General features: G+C 36.4%; 1 protein-coding gene across 7 annotated transcripts in view; it reads left to right on the top strand.

The window, feature by feature from the left end:
• The window catches only part of tmem8b (transmembrane protein 8B), a 158,335-nt gene that overhangs the window by 40,163 nt on the left and 100,548 nt on the right, over positions 1-17,624 (top strand). For 6 of the 7 annotated variants that reach the window (XM_051895098.1, XM_051895096.1, XM_051895094.1 and 3 more), the window contains one exon: positions 11,973-12,162. Coding sequence is in view for 3 of the 7 variants with exons in the window: in XM_051895096.1 (XP_051751056.1) it covers positions 11,973-12,162 (190 nt within the window). In the remaining 4 variants the exon portion in view is untranslated. The remainder of the gene's footprint in view (positions 1-11,972; positions 12,163-17,624) is intronic. The other variant, XM_051895099.1, reaches the window with a different exon arrangement.

The raw sequence follows: 17,624 nt of genomic DNA, 5'->3' as shown, positions 1-17,624 counted from the left end.
CATCTCTTTGAAGGTTGTAATCCATGGATTTGGGCACGGATGTGGGAGATGAACGGAGAGAACGCAAATCGAACTCTGAGAAGAGCATCTACCAGGTCAACCTGCCTTGAGAGCTTAGTCTGGGAGATGTAGACATTGCTTGGAGGAAGAATGTCAGCTTGCTACCCACAAATGTGCATATTTGTTTGATGCAATTTATAAACCTGATTGCCTAAAGCAAAAAGAGCAGTTTTGAAAGCTCTTTATATAAAAAAATGTAGGGCTGGTGTTATTTTTTGGCAGAGTGTTTGTGGCTTTTGTCAAAACTTTCTATATTATATCTAGAATCATTGTGGTCTTCATTTATCTTTATGAGCTGCATGTTAAATTGGTACTTGTAAGGCAAGAATCCAAATTGAATCCAAATGATGATCGTCCTCTACACAGTGAACTAAGGTAAATATGCAATATTTTGATAAACTGTTTCTGATTTAAACAGCAGCCTCATTAAATAAAATATTTTTTGCTTTTAAGGTAGATAGGAAATCATGATGTCATGGTTCTTTTACAGTATTGTAAATATAATAAAACAGAAAAAAAAAAATTACAGTATTTTGGCTGCAACTCTTCTTTTGGCTGTTTTGTCTTTAAAAATTTGGGGGTAAGATTTTTTTTCTTAATTTTTTAAAGAAGTATCTTATGCTCTCTTATTTTTTTTATCAAAAATATAGTAACCATTTTCAATTTTAATTTATTTTCAAATGTAATTTATTCCTGTGATGGAAAAGCTGAATTTTCAGCGTCCTTCTGAATAAAATAATTTTCTTAAAAAAAAATCTTACTGACTAGACGTTCATGGCCATGAATTGAAACGAATTGAGAACAGAAGTGCAAATTAAGGTTTACCTCAGTAAATATAGCCTACATGTATTCATCCATTCTGCTGTAAAATCGCTCTGACTTCATATGTGACTGTGGCTAAAAAGGGGCATGTGCTACCTTTTATTGTGTCAATTGTACTTAGAACATCTTAACATACTTCTCTTTGCGTAAATAAGTCATATTTCTCTTCCCGTATCTGTATGTTTTTCACTCTTGTTCCTCCATTACACATGCACTTCGTCTATCCCATGTGCTCCCCTAAAACACTTTCTCTCCATCTAGTCTCTCTGCTCTTCCTAAAAGCAACATAGGCAGTACTGCGGATTAAGGGGTTGGATCACTTTTCCTCTGGAGATATGATCCGATGGTAATTTTATGATGCACATGTCACAAGTCATCTCTTCATCACAGCATTCCAGCATGATGAAAACTGACGGAACAGCTTCTGCCTTGATATGCTACTCAAGAGATGAAGGAAATTAACGCACCAAAACTATATAACCTTGGGGAGAAGAATGACGTAAATGCACATATATAGTAGTCTGTCTATGTGCGAGTGGTGTGTGAATGTGTGCGCCTGCTAACAGCTCGGTTTCTTCTGGATTGGTTCCCAGTGTGCTTGTCCTAAGCAGGCATTTGAGGTTTTTTCTTTCTGTGTCTTTCTGTAAAACTCCCCTGCTGCATGGACACACTCCCTCCATACTACCCTGATAGCACAAATTCTCCCTCATGTCTGCAGAGATCACCTCCGCTGATGTAGTTAAGCTTGTGGGAGAAACGGTAATGGTTGTAGGCTTATGTGCGGGGAGTTTTTAGAATGGTGTGGTAAATTGCTTATACCCTTCAGTTTTGCGAGAAAGAGACCAGGTGTGACTGAAAATTAATAAACTAAATCCTGTTAAAATTAGCTGCTAAAGAATATAGATATTCATACACGTGAATAACTATAGTTGTATGCGCAGTCAGCTTGCTCTCGAGTGTTCACAGACCAGCTTTGTTCAATATGGTGGACAGCTTATGTATGGCGGTCCATAGGAACAGTTGCTAATATGGTACAGTATACGGATACATATCTTTAAGTTCTGACACAAAGGTAAAAAGATCTTTGCTGAAAGACCTATATTTTAGACAAAGCAAACTCTTCAGTCTACAGAATGTTTTTCATGAATGCGTGCCTGTGAGTTGGAGCAGACACACTGTAAAGCAGTCTGACCTCAATATCTCTGCACCTTATGTGTAGAAACAATGACAGTGGGGAATATGGGGCTCTACATATGTGAGAGAGAGACATCATTAATTATTGATTCCAGTCACTGCTGGAGAGGTAACGTGACTGCAAGAAAAAAAACGATATTAATTTTAATGCTCCTCAATCTGAAGCTTAGATTGAAAGACGGGAACCTGTATTGAGCGGCAGTAAACTTTGTTGTGTGGGGAATATTGACATGAAATGTAATAAAAGGTTTGTGATTTATTACTCGTCTGGTCCATTCTGAATCATCTTTTGTGGCCTGTGCAGTGGCAAAAAGGAAAAAGACACACAGAGACATGAACAGTCTCTTCGTTCTCCAAAAACTTGCTTTTTTTTCTTTTAAATGAGTGCCCATTTTAACTGTTGTATTTCAAGGATTCCTCATGGTTATTTAAATACTGATTAGGAACAGTGAGATGCCAGTAATAACAGGTGTTAAAGCAGGATTTGTGCTCTGTGAGAACAGCAAGAATGAGATGTTTTCTGGAAGGACAGAATTAGTTAGAATTATTATCCCTGCTGTTGATATAAACAAGCATTCAGTGAAATTGTTTATATATATATATATATATATATATATATATATATATATATATATATATATATATATATATATATATATATATATATATATATATAAAACAATTTCATCGAATGCTTGTTTCAGGGTTCCAAATCCGTAAGACCTTCGTTCATCTTCAGAACACAAATTAAGATCTTTTTTGATACGCAAGTTTTTTTTAATCTCCCATCGAAAGCAATGAAATTACCACATTCATGGTCCAGGAAAGTAGTAAAGACATCGTTAAAACAGTCAGCGTGACTACAGTGGTTGAACCTTAATCTTATGAAGCGACAAGATACTTTTTGTGTGCAAAAACAAACCAAAAATAACAACTTAATTCATAAATTTCTTCTCTACCCTGTCATTCTCTTACGCAGTTTACGTTGAAGACATATTACAGAGCTTCCGTGTTTTACGTCAGAACGACGACTCAGTATTGGACGCCTCCTGCGTCAGCATCACAGGCATGCGTCGTGCTGCTCACGTGAACAGTAACCCTTTAAAACTGATGCAATAGCTATGCTCATATCAAGCTAAATCATATAACACAGAGACATTTTGCAACAGATAAATAATGTTCCCCTAGTGGAGGGCAGTTTTTACTGCATACTGAGGAGAAAATTCACCAAAATTAATCATGCCTGCTGATAGCGTTGTTTATTTGCACATGATGTCTGCATTGGTTTAAAAAAAATGAACTGATTTTACAAAATGAAAATTCTGACATTAAAGGGGGACTCAGTGATATTTCAAATCCACTGTTTGAAAGTTAGTCGGGCCGAGTCCAACAACAAACGTCTAACCAATCAGCATCAGGGGGAGTATGACGGTCGAGGAGAGAGAACGAGCAAGAGGGAGATTTGAAAATAAGAAGAAAAAAACTGCAGAACGAGAAATGGGATACAATACAAAAGAGCTCAAAAAAATATCACTGGAATGAAGGTTTATGCCTGGGCAAGCGCTTTAGGACCCGGTTTATATTAGAAAAGCTTTCCAGTGCTGGAGAGAGCTAAGAGGGAAGGCCTGAAAACTGCTTTGATCCGGCTTAGCATGTGAGTACACTGGGTTTTGATTGTCTAGAGCTGCTGTGCTGTTTGCGACTAACAACGAACACTTTGTATTTACTCGTGTGTACTGTATGTTCATTTTTGTGCTTCCTTGTCATTTGTTCATCAACTGCGCTTTATTTTTCGTGAAGCATTTTGTTGCGCGTCAGCTGTGATAAACAGACATCCACTCGCATCGCGTGTGTAACAGCGGCCAGATAGAGAGAGTTCTGCAGGTAAACCACTGCACACTGACAACTGCTAGAGAATGAGGTGCTTAGTGTCATTGGTAGTGCATTCGCCTCGCATGCCAGCAGCGATCGGGCAGCGGTTCGAGTCCGATTCGGAGCATGGTGGTTAGAATTGGAGTGTGAGTTTTGGAGGTGGAGCAATGAAGAGAGGGGTGGGTTTGTTTGAGTTGATTTCAAATAACAACAATGCCCAACAGTGTAGTTCAAATACCACTTACTGCACCTTTAACTAACCTTCAGGTCATTCCAAGCCTGTATGACTTCCTCTCTACTGTGACACATAACAGAAGATTTTTTGAAAAAATGTTTTTGATTATCATTAACTTGCATTGAAAAAAAAACATTTCTCAAACTATTTTTTATTCCTCAAATCCCCTTTTTTTTTACTCAGAAGACAGAAAGTCATACTGGCTTGGAACAACGTGAGGGTGAGTTAATTTTTTTGGGTGAACTAGTGTGAATTTTGGGTGCGTGAGTGTGAATAAGGCAGCTTTAAAGTCAGCATTAGACGAAGTTGTGGTAGTTATTTCTTCCCTATAGTGATGTATATCCAAGTGATTTTGTCCATCGGTAATTGATTGGATCATTGGATCATTGTGGTTTGCTACTGATCTCATGTGAGTGACAGGTTGATCCCGCCCAGTGAACACGTCATCTGAGAAGAGAGGAGATGTCGCTGCAAGAGGGAGGGAAGTTATTTTGATTAAAAATTACGAGGGTTATGAATTAAAGTAATAATAATGATGTGCATGGCTAAATCATTTATAATATATTCCATAAAAAATAAGAATTGTTGTGACTTTAATTCTAATTTGTTAGAAGGAATATGTGTGTTGAATAGAATGACTCTGGTTGAAGTCAAATACACAAGCCATAGCACAATACTGCATAGATTTCACCCCTCTAAGCTGTTTGTGGGTGGTTAAACGTGAGATGTTCATTGAATTCACCCCTCAGTGTACAGGTGTAATTTCTGAACCCTAGTATTCTGCGTTTTTTTTTTTAAAGCACAAGGATATCCTTGGCTTGGTTTGTCAAGACAAGAGGACGTATATTTTGACACACCTGCATTGCATCAGCCCGTGTAACAGTCAAACAACATGACATTGCCTCTGCTTCTGATTGACATGAGGGGTAATCAGCCTGTCCACTTCTGACTGGACCACCGGTAGGGTTTCTATCTGACAGAAATGCTTGTTTGAGAAAGTAAATCATTCTTGTGAATGCATACAGTTTCAATTTTCTGTATATTAAGTGTTTTTTTTTTTTTACTGTATACGATCACTGAATAATTTTGCACCTTAGATGCGTTAATATATTTAAGCTTGTGAGGCAGTTGTTATAAATACTACATTTTAGCCCAGGATGGACATTGTTGCAGTTCATATAGTACCAAATGGTGTGGGTCCATCCACTATATTTCATTCAGTAATTTTATTCGCACTGTAAGTGATTGCGCGTGAAGCCCATCAGTGGGATGTGCGCTGCTGTCTGAGCTAACAGATGAAGAGGCCATACTGGCGTCATACCTCTGAGAGTCCATCAGCTTAATAAAAGTGTCAAGGCGGTTGATTTGTTATGTCTGTTAATAACAGAAGCAAAGGGTTCGACGGGAAAGAGATTAAACAGAAGGCTAGAACTGACATACAGGTGCTGTCATTTGTCTTCACTCATCCAGCTTGCCTGCCTTATACATTTCTTCTCATTTTCTCTGTGTCACACACAAACTCAAATCTCCAGAGATATTTACACTGCAGTGCTGTTCCTGAGCTTTGAGAATGTGCATTTCAGATCTCCTCAGTCAGGGAGCTTTAGGTTTTGCTGTGTGTGTTGCCCGACTGAATCTGAACAAAGTATTGAGAGTGACAACCACATTTATTTTTAATTCCCTACATTATTCTTCTGAATGTGTATAACAGTGGTGGTGGGGAAGCTACTTTTAAAATGCTTAAAAAAGCTACTGTAACGATTATATTCGGCTTAGTTTCATTGGGATTTTTGTTCTGTTCCTGTTTGCCTGACCTAGTTTCCTAGTGTGTTTGATTATGATTCTGTTTACCTGTCGTTCAATTAGTTAACTCATTTAGTCTGTGTATATATACTCCCTGTTTTGTTCAGTTCTTTGTCCGGTCTCGTCAATGTTTAGTGGTTGTTTCCTGAGTTTATCCTGCCTGTTTTGTGAATTATTGAATTAAAGACTGTTTTCTGTGAGTTTTCCATCTTCATGTGCTTGCTTATACAGCCACCCAAGACATCTACGAAATTTTTGTTGTTGTTGATAAAATAAGGTTAGATCAGAATAACATTTATTCTATATTTAATATATAATAATTTTAATATGAACTCAATTGACCCTTCGCTGGGAGTTTGATTGACAAGCGATCTAACCAATCATAATGCCGTTTTGTCTGACAAAGCAGTCAGGAGTTGGTGGACTTGAACTTGAAAAAAATGGTGAACTTGAAAAATGGTGTGTATTGACGTCTTTGCGCGTTTGAAACAACATTCCTTCTCATGTTCATCGTGTTTATTTGATGCTATGAATTAACTAGTAGGAAGAGATGGTTGGTTCACGAGCCACTTGATCTGAGGCGCTACAGTAATCTGTCACGACACAAAGCGGTTTTTATTGTTCGAATTTCTTAAAAAATTACACATTTTGAAAGCTGGGACTTTGTTTAATATCATAAGTAACCTGCTCTTGTCTGTCGACGTGTTGTCAGTGTCCTCTTTGCTCCGCAATGTATTTTTCACTCTGTGTGGCGTGACAGCGCCATGGCTTGTCGGACAAAGCAACAGTAACTAAGGGGGGGCGGGTCTTTGCGAAGGGTCAATTGGGTTTTTAAATGAATGAATCTTGATTAGGGTCGTAGCATTAAAGGGTCAGTTCACACAAAAATGAAATTTCTGTCATTAAGTACTTGCCCTCATGTCATTCCACACCCGTGAGACCTTCGCTCATCTTCAGAACACAAATTAAGATATTTTTGATGAAATCTGAGTTTTTTTTTAATTTTTTATCTCCCATAGAAAGCAACGAAATTACCACATTCAAGGTCCAGAAAAGTAGTAAAGACATGGCTAAAATCAACGTGACTACAGTGGTTCAACCTTAATGTTATGAAGCGACGAGAATACTTTTTGTGCGCAAAAACAAAATACAAATAACGACTCTTCAACAATTTCTTCTCTTCCCTGTCAGTCTCCTACGCTGTTGACACAGTGAACACACTGGGGTATCTTGAATGTCCTTGACAGCTACAGATTATTGCAATTATGAAAGGGCAGTCAAGACTCTTGCTGAAGATGCTCATTAGTAGCAGCAACATTCATCTGGGGCAAGTAAACTGTGATACATTGCACCTGCGCATTAAACACACAGGGAATACATATGTGGATATCATTGAAGTAACAGGGCCTATAAGTGTTTCCCTCTACAAATCACAAGGAGATTAGAATGACAAATCAGGGTCAATGACAAATAAAACTTCAAAAAAGGTTCTTAAAAATCTTTTGAAAATTGATGCAATGCATATTTTTGAGTCAGAAAAAAATGTGTTTAAATAAGTTTTGTTAAATAACATTTTACAGTGTTTAAATTCATTTTTTTTTTTTTTTACTTTTTTTTGTCAGGTGGACCAACCAAATATTTGTAAATATATTCCTAATTTTATTTATTAGTGAAATATTATCAAAGTAATCCTTAAATCATCTACAGTGCCTAAAACATTATTATTTTGTGGTTGTGTATTTTAATCATATTAATTTATAATTATTGCATTCTAGTGACCAGGTGTTTAGTATCTTTAGCATCCAATTTTACTTTTAAAGACAGAATAATAATTATAACAGTAGACCAGTAAATGCTTTCAATACAAAAAGCATTAAATACAATACACAATCTGGTTTTCAGTCATTTGTTCACTTTGACCTATTATTTGTTGGTTTAAATCAATAAATTACATAGTTGCCACCTGACAACATTAATAATGACTGGGAATAGGCTGAATACCATTTCAATTACATATAAAAATAAAATACAAATATAAGTGTTTTAGTCAACAGTCTCTTGTAGCAAATTAGCTAAAAATAAATATGATAATTAATCATATTTAGTTATAATTAATTATAAATATTTGGATCAGTTAATAAAATTAACTTAATGTAATAAAATTAATATTACAATCAATTAACCTGTTTGGCCAATGAACACAGTGTTAATTGTTTATTAATTCTAAGAAATGTTCATTTCCAGGTTATGGGAAATAATCTTATTGTACAGTACTATTCAGAGCATGTAGTCAGGATCGGCATAATTAGGGACTCCAGTATATGAGCGTGAAACACGGACAACTTTACGTGTGACATGAACAAGAATTTATTAACTAGACTAACTACTCTAACATTCACACACATACATGCATAGTTTACCAAGGGAAAGAGAGAGCTGAAGCAGAATACAGGAAGGCAAGAAGTTACAGCATTGTTTGAAATTCGGCAGATCAACAGCCTTGAGCAAACCATCAGTTTAGTTCTAACATGGCCTTCTTTAAAAGGGGTAAGGATACTTACTGTATCAAATAATGAGACTAAGTTTGATACTTGCATGTCTTGCCCATTTGAATTAAAACTGTCCTGATGCAATTTGTGGAGGCTCCCGTCGATATTTGCTGATATTGTCTTGATGAAAGAGAACCAGTTGGATTCAGGGGATCTTTGGTAAATGGAAGGTCTAGGCCGAAGCCTGGCACAAGCTTGGGGTTCCTTAGAAGCTTCTAGTACAGCATCATCTTGACATCAACGTTTTTCAGTAAAGGAAAAGAGAGACTGTGATCTTGTGATCAGTGATTTTAAAGGGTGAAGATGTCACACCCTCTTGAGGTGACTGAGCCAATAAGGAGTTTTCCCTTCGGAGGGAAACTTTTACGAGTCTTTGTTCTGTAGCAAGATATTAGCATAAGACATTGGATTGGATGTTTGAGAGAAGAACCTTCTAGATTCTTATAATACTAATGTGTCACAGAGTTAGCAACATGTAACATTAATTAACAAATAGGAAATGGAAGTTGGAGTCCATCGATACCAAACATGCTACCCATGTGATTTTAGTTAACCATAAATTAAACCATAAACCATAAAACTCCGAAACATTAATACCAAAATAGTTCAAAAGAGAGAATTAATACATAGAATAAACCCTATAAAAGGAAAGTCATGAGACGGGAAAATTGGATACATGTTTATACATTTCTCAAGTGGTTATATATAGAATATATAGGATTAAGAGGGTTTATTTGTCCTTCTCAGAAAGAATGAAGTCAGAGTCACTAGTCTTTGCAAAATTCTTTCTGATCATAAAAGTTCTTATCAGTTTTCCTGTGTCCTGTAACAGGACACCTAGTTCTGCCTGTGTGTTAGCTACATTTGGGATGCTAGTTGCAGTTTTAGGGGGGTGGTTTCACAGAACTTTGAGAGAGTGAGTTTCTGGATAATTCATTAAATATAATGAATAATTGTGTGTCTGATTGGTCCAGATGCTACACTCTATTGAAGTAAAAGTAATAAATTGATCAAAAACAGAATAAATCACGACATCACATTCGGCCACTGTGCAGTAGATTGGTTAGACACACTGTAATCGATTGTGATTGAACAACAGTCATGTTTTATATTGATACAAAAATAATCATCAGCTTGTTCTCAAGTCAGTTGAGAATTTTAAATTAAAATATCAAAAATGCATTCATCAAAATTTTTAAATCATTAAATGCATAGCAACTTTAATGGAGCACTATATAATGACTACTAAAAATTCATCACCTCTCTTTTCTTTTTTGCAAGATATACTTCTCTTGCAGCCAGATCATTTTTAATGTCTGTTTCGTGCTGAGTTTTCAGTCCCACTTTATATTAAGCAGGGCTCTAGATTAACTTTTAGCACTGGTTGCACTGGTGCGCCTAACTTTTCTTAGGTGCACCAGCACAAAAGTTAAGTGCACCCAAATTTTTGACCGCATCGCATTTAACACCGCAGTTTTACAAGTTCACTTTTTTGGTAACACTTTAGTATAGGGAACACATATAAACTATTAACTACAACTTTTCCCACAATAAACTCTTAATTTACTGCTTATTAATAGTTAGTAAGGTATTTGTTAAGTTTAGGTATTGGGTAGGATTAAGAATGTAGAATAAGGTCATGCAGAATAAGGCATTAATATGTGCTTAATAAGTACTAATAAGTAGCCAGTATTCTATTAATATGCATGCTAATAAGCAACTAGTTAAAAGACCCTAAAATAAAGTGTTACCACTTTTTTTAAAATCGCTGTCCATATAGGCAATATTGACTTGTAAATGATTAACTAACAATCTGGTCAACATAAAGTTCTTTATTTGAAGCACAATTCTACAAGAAAGGTAACCTACTGAAAAAGTGTTGGTGCTTAAAGTGCTTCACTGAGCTGAAATTTAAACTTAAAACATCTCAAGATAAATGAAATAAAAAGAAAATCTAAATTGAGTGTTTTAAGGGCTTCAAACTGAACATCTCGTGGCTCAGTGTCTTATGGACTATCCTCCATTGCAGTCACATGCCCCTCGGATGGCCAATTATGATTTTCAGACGGATCAGGCCTTAACTTAACATTCTTAACGAAAAAGTTGTCATTGTCTCTCATCATCCGCGGCTACATCCACTCTGTTTATCTGATGGGCCTAGGCTACTCACCTCTCTCTGTCTGACTGCAGCACACGCATTTTCAAACGTACACATGTACGTTTTTTTCCCTCGAACGGCTGGTTGCACCTGTGCGACCTCAGATTTTTTTTAGTTGCACCATTGAGAAATAAGGTCGCACGTGCGACCAAATTGGTCTCACTGTAGAGCCCTGTTAAGTCTCTTTAACTACCATGTACTAACATTTAAATTAATAATTTCATTCAATGCACTTAGTGTGTATATATACATGTTTTCGAATGTACTTTTATTTTAAAAATGCCTGCATATTACATCTATTAATTAATTTCTGTAATGACATCTATAATTACACTGTTGACCCTTCGCTTACCCCTTAATCCCTTAACCCACCCTTAAACCTACCCATACCACCAAATGTGTCCTAACCTTACCCGTATCTCACTTCAATAGCAGCACAAGTGTTTTGCAAAACATGAACAAGTATATTGTACCGATTTTTTTTTTTTTTTTTTTTTTTATGTGAGTACATAGTAGTCAAAGACACCTAATATAAAATGTGACTGATTTTTCTTTACTTGATATGATTGTGGCATCTAAAATGATAAGAAATTCTGAAAATAATTTAAAGAGTAAAACATTTTTAACTTAAAACATTTTAGAACAATAAATAAAAAAAAAATATATATAATAATAATAGAGAAGCTTAAATAATGTTTTTTTTTTTCATATAGGGACATTCATTGCAGTTGCACCACCTGACTTTTGCAACTATTTATACAATGCACAGGCTTCTACTTGGATGCCTGTATTAGCTATGCTAGCAAGTTCATACATAGAATGTTTAAATACAATAAAGAAGTTTATGATAAAATAGCATTTTCCTACATTGGTTGTACCACCTGACAGGGAAAGTGTACCAACCTACCTTGAAAGCAGCTGTTTTTATCAGTATTTGAGAGAGATCTACAAACCCATTAGGCTCTCTGACGATGGAGCCATAGGAAGCCACGGCTCATTAAGGCAGATTGCAAATGTCATTTTGCTGCTTCCTCTCTGGCCTTGTATTGAAGGATTGCAACGAAATTAATTTTGCATAGAGTCTAGGTTTTTGAATCGAAGCCAAAGCACGCATGACCCACGGCAAGTGTGATTAAATCACTGGTGGGGCTTTCAGAAGGAAGGTCAACCAAACCGCATTAAGACTGATTCCTCCAACCCTCTTTCCACCCAGCTTCTCCCTCATCCAGCCGATTGCCATCTTTTATCTAAATAACTCTCTCCTTGTTCCATTCCCTAGATTGCCTGTTTGTAACTGACTATTTCACCCGGACGCCTCGCAAGCTCAATGCCTACCGCTCTTTTGCCAGTGTGGAGCTGTTCCACTTCAACGTGCCTGAAGACACCGTGGTGGCTGTTTGGAACCTCATCACCTTCAAGGAGCAAGGGGGCACCTTCGGAGACAGCTGCCCAGACCGCAACGTGACAGTGTGAGTTGGCTAAACTTCCATGTTACATCCATTGGTGGTGAGGGCAGACAAGGACAACAGCGTGATGAGGTCAGATATGTCCAATCAGCATTTCAGATGAGAAGAAGGGATATGTAAAAGCCAAATGTCACATGCATGATTATAATGACCTTTCTGATGCTCACGCCGAAGAGCGCTCGCTGTTTGCCCTGATAAAAGAGCTTTAAATCCAAGTCCAAGGATCATTTCCCAGATGCTGATCATTTTCTGTGCTCTCCATAAAAAAAAAAAAGGCATTTATCAAGTGTGGTGCTGGCAGATTTTACATCGTAACTACACACTGGAGATCCATAAGCATAAAATACCAAGTGACACATATAAGATTTAAAATCCAAATCTCATTTTTACTAATTTTCACAGGGTCACATTCAGAAGAATTGGTTTAAGAGTTCTAATCCGTATTAAATGGCCTCTAAAATTAGGATGGCCCTATAGTTTTATTAGTCATAAAAGACATCGAGTCCTTTGGTTCTCAGTTCAAGGTTACAAAACAAAAAATGACCATTTTTAGTTTGTTGAGGGTATGGGATAAAAATAATTTTAACTAATTTTAAAAAAATTATTAAGGGTTCAGTACAAGTTAAGCTCAGTCCACTGCATTTGTGGCACAGTGTTGATTACTATGAAAAAAATTTACTGTGAAGCTGTGTAATTTTATTAATGCACTTAAGTTAATTATTTTAAAACTTGTGTATTGTTGGAGCAATAAAGATGTTTTTTTGTTTTTTTACTATTATTTTAGTTTCTTTTATCGGGCAACAAAGTTTGTAAAATTATAACTTTACACAGAAAAGGTTAGTAAGTGACTTTCAGACTGAAAGCGTTTGTCTTGTGGCTATACTGTCGGAAAAGTATGATTTAATATCTACAGATTTGCTACATTCACTTCCATTGTGCCTCACTGTAGCCCAGATTTTTAAAAGAAAAGGAGGGACAAGTTGAACATTTCTTTTTGTGGTAATCAATATTATGATCTTGTATTGGACCCATTGAAACCCTGACACATTTTCAATGTTGCAAAAAACCACCGCCCCATTTCCACGCTTCCTAGACACAGATGAAGCCAGAAATGAAGTGTGAAAACACTTACTCTTGTACATTTTCCTCCATTGAACTCTCAGGTACTTCATAAAGTGTACTTTTAGCCTTTATTTTTCTCTGTCCAATTCTTTCAAGTCATCCTTGAATGATCCCAGTGCACTTTCATAGCCAGCACACGATGTGCTAGCACAAGAGCTGTTGTTAAAGTTAGTCTTGGCCCTTGGGTAATGAAAATAGAGAATATTATTCACTGAATACTCAAGTCTTCAAATCCCAATACACTGGCTGTCATTAAAGTTCCATCAAAACACTGACCTTGTTATTGCCTGTCACTGAATGTACATCATAAGTGTTGAGGAAGAAACTCCTGGCTGTCTTTAATGTGTGACATTATAAAGAGGAGGAGAGGCTGTCCTTGAGTCAATCTTCCAGTACTGGTTTCTTCTGACAAATAGCCGCATCATAAAGGTTTGCTATTTATGCATTCAGCATGTATTAAAAATCGAACATCAGTGTCTGTTTTATTTGTTTGCCGCTGCTACTTCTTTGACCTTAAAATTAGCATTAAAAGTAACATTAACTGTAGCATTAAGCTCAGGTTATGATGTTTTAAAAGCGCTCCCTCCATGTATGCTCTTTGGCTCTTTTATTACTTTGATGGCAGATTTCTTTCAGACCGCACATATAGAAGAACCCACTTATGCCTCCTGTTTTATGTCTCCAGGGGTATATATAATATTGTGAATAAATCTCTCTGGTGGCCTTGAGGGAAAGCTACATGAGAAAGTTGCGGTATAAACAGTGATCTCTGTGTTAACTTTGCAAGCTTGTATTTTAAACTCATAATGTCAGTCATAACTCCAGGGGAGCATATTGCCTTTCATAATTACAGTAAGTACGCCCATGTTCTAGTTTGAGCGATAATGAAATATGTGTCTTCGGGGCCTATCAAGTAATATAAATGGCCTGTCTGTGATTTACATATAGTTTTTTTCCTACTTTTCACAGAATTGTGCTCTATCTTGAGTAAAATAGTGGTATAGATACAGTACATCTCATGATCAGACTGGGTAAAATACCATAAATTATAACTCATTCAGATAGACAGATCGATAGATAGATAGACTGTAAAAAAAGAATTGCTGGTTTAACTTGAAAAAGTAAGTTACCTGGTTGCCTTAAAATTTTGAGTTCATTGAAATTAAAAATTTGAGTTAATAGAGGCAATTGGTTTAATCAACAGAAACTCAAAATATTATGTTATCTGAACTACATTAATTATCTAAGTTGATTTAACAAAAGAAAAAATGTTATGATAACATCATGAAAATAATTTTAGTTGTTGATCTGTTGTCGCGCTACGCAAGTATGCATTTGACGGGTTGAAAATGTCTGACAGGCGAGATGGCACAAGGTAAAGCTGTTTTTGATGTAACTTTTCAAACATGAATATATAAGATTGTCATTTAATGAACTGGAACAGCCTATTGACACAAGTTTTCTTCCCACAGAGTCCTATTTGCTGCTCTTGCAGCATTTAAAATGGAAACACTTTAATATCAGCAAATGGGATATGGATATAGATATAAATATAGAGATGATGGATGGATATAGATGTACATATAGATATAGAGATGGATGGATGGATAGATAGATTCTCCATAGATTGCAGTGTTTGTGCATACAGAACATTTACTGCACAAAGTTTTGTCATGAGGCCCCAGGTCTTCTTGCTGTTTTCATAATGAACAAGGCAGGGCTCCATTCTGTCGATTCAGCTGTCAGATAGCAGGCAGGGGGTGCCATAGAGAGATGGTAATTAAAACAGGCTGTACTCAGTGCCAGGGGAGAGATAAAGCGGGAGGATAAGATAAAGAAATGGGAGAAAGCGGGACGACTGGGTCTAGTGGATAACAGCCCTGCGCTACAGCCCGTAGATCAATATCATGCTGCCGGACAGACCATGACAACTCTAATTGCAGCCCATACAAACTAGTAGGCCTAGGCAGAAACAGAGCTCCTGAGGTCTTCCCTGCAGTCCCTTTTCGCTGGATCATCCTTCAAACATCAAGCTAAAGCTTTAGGGAAGCCTTCTAATGTGAAACTGACACACCACATCACATAATCAATGTTGAGCATAAGTTTTAGGAATAAGTGATGCAATGTTCGCAGTCACATTATAATTGAGGTCACAGCTGCGATTCTCCAGTCTGTCTCTGACCTCTTGGCTGAAGCCTGAAGACTTTGCTTTATCTCTCCCTCATCAATAATAAGACAGCCAGTGTCATGCACATTAATGATCTTAAGATTTAATTCATCTTGCGTGCTCACAGAGGGACCGGGTACTCAATGCATGAGGCCTGGTAATGCGAGACGGCAAAACAATGATGGAAATCACCTCACCTCAATTAGACTCCAGCACTCAATCTGCATTTCATGCTTGTTTGTTTAGACAAATACAAGAACAAGAACAGCAAGATTTATGCCATTCATTTGCATAATGCGGGATCTAGGGGATGAGATTGTCAACAGACCTAATCAAGACATAAACTAGGAGATGGGTGACAAAAACACAAAGGCTGCATGTTAACTTTTTTTTTATTTTAACCTCAAAGTTTACCACAGATTACATACAGAACAAAGTCCATTTTGCGCTCATGATCTTGGTAAGTAGATGTACCTTTTAGCTAGGGACTAAATGTAAAGTGCTCCTGCTATATTCCAGCAGCAACACTGAAGTAATGCCTTGATATCTGGGGTCTATTAATGTCAAAGTTTTAAACCCGCCTCCCAGCAGAACTCTGTAACTAAATGTTAAGATGTGCCTCATTTGTCTTTCTGTTCTTCTGCTGTCCATGGTGCTGAAAACAACTTTGATTACTCTGAACATTGTGCAGTTCTTTTGAAAATGTATCTGAAAACTTTCTGTTGTGTGAAAGTGCTGAAATCGCATGCTGTTTAGTAGGTATTACATTTGGTTTGAAACTTACTTCGTGTTCTCTATAGTATGAATGTGTGTAGTATGAATGAAATTTGGAAACACTACATCCGCCATTTTGTCATTGTCATGTGATTTACGCCATAAGTTGTGTCACTTCACTACCATGCGCAAATCCTCTACCGTGGCCTCATGGGATGGTCCAACGAATATTCACTGCAGAATCTCACTGGAAAGAGTAGGTCATCCGGATACCTTTTGCCTACTGTATTATGAATACTACTGTATATGAATTTGGACATACTACTCAGCTCACATACTGTTTTTCAACTACTGTATATAGTATAGAAGTAAGTATATTCAGACGCAGTGACTCATTTCTGGTCTTGAAGTCTCTGCTAAAGAGCTGATGACCTGAATCATGTGTGTTTAATTAGGGAGACATACAAAATGTGCACTGTTCCTATTTTAGATATCTCCTTTATTGGATACATTCATTTCAGGTCTTGGAGTCTCGAATAACAAGCTGATATTTTGAATCAGATGCGTTTGATCAAACCCATGTTCAAATATATAGATAAACAATATAATGACTATGTCTGTTGAATGCTTTAGACATGTGACATCCAATTCTCACTATAATTGCTGAAGCTTTTATCATTGAATTTCACTACAAAACTATGTTCAGTGTTGACATTTTCAATCAATATCTAGATATCTTTTCTGGGCTGGCATGTTTTATTCCAGATTAAAATGTAAAATTCATAAGTGTAAGCTAACATTTGAAAATAAATGTCAAGTCTTTAAGTATTTAAGCATTTGGTGTTGTTTGAGACACTATAGACAATACAAAAACCTGAATGGTTGTTTGAAAATACATAACCACTGTTTAACGTTTTTTCTCTGTGACAAGTGAGTATCAAAAATTGATAAACTTTTTGTTCTGTGGTAACCGGAGTATTACTCCTTTTTTATAGAATTAATTTGCATTTTCATTCAGCTTGTTGCGCAGAATATATGCAGTGTTGTAACTAGTTGATGGGCAAGAAGCTAATGTATGTTCTGAAAATCAACACAATTCAGATAAGGTACATAGACTTATTCACAGTATTTTGAACTATGAATTATTTTGAAATACCTACGATAACAATACTGTGCATATTAATTACCAAAATATACTTACCTTCATTTTGGAACTCAGAAAATATTGCTTTATGTACTTTTTTGCTTTGAATTTGTATTGCATATCATGTAATATTTGATTACATTTGCTATAATAGATTGACAGCCCTAGTAACAATTAATGTCATTCTTTATCTCACAGCTTTTGTGATTGTCATTTGTGTGTGTGTGTGTTTTTTTTTTTTTTTTTTTTTGCAGGCATCTAGCCTCGAGTTAATTACCAAGCCTTGTTTTCACCTTGTTTCAAACTCTCTCCAGTCTA

The sequence above is a fragment of the Ctenopharyngodon idella genome, chromosome 5 (genome assembly GCF_019924925.1).
Source record: "Ctenopharyngodon idella isolate HZGC_01 chromosome 5, HZGC01, whole genome shotgun sequence".
NCBI lineage: Eukaryota > Metazoa > Chordata > Actinopteri > Cypriniformes > Xenocyprididae > Ctenopharyngodon > Ctenopharyngodon idella.
Note: the sequence above shows the minus strand (reverse complement) of the source record. Positions and strands in the feature narration are given on the sequence as shown.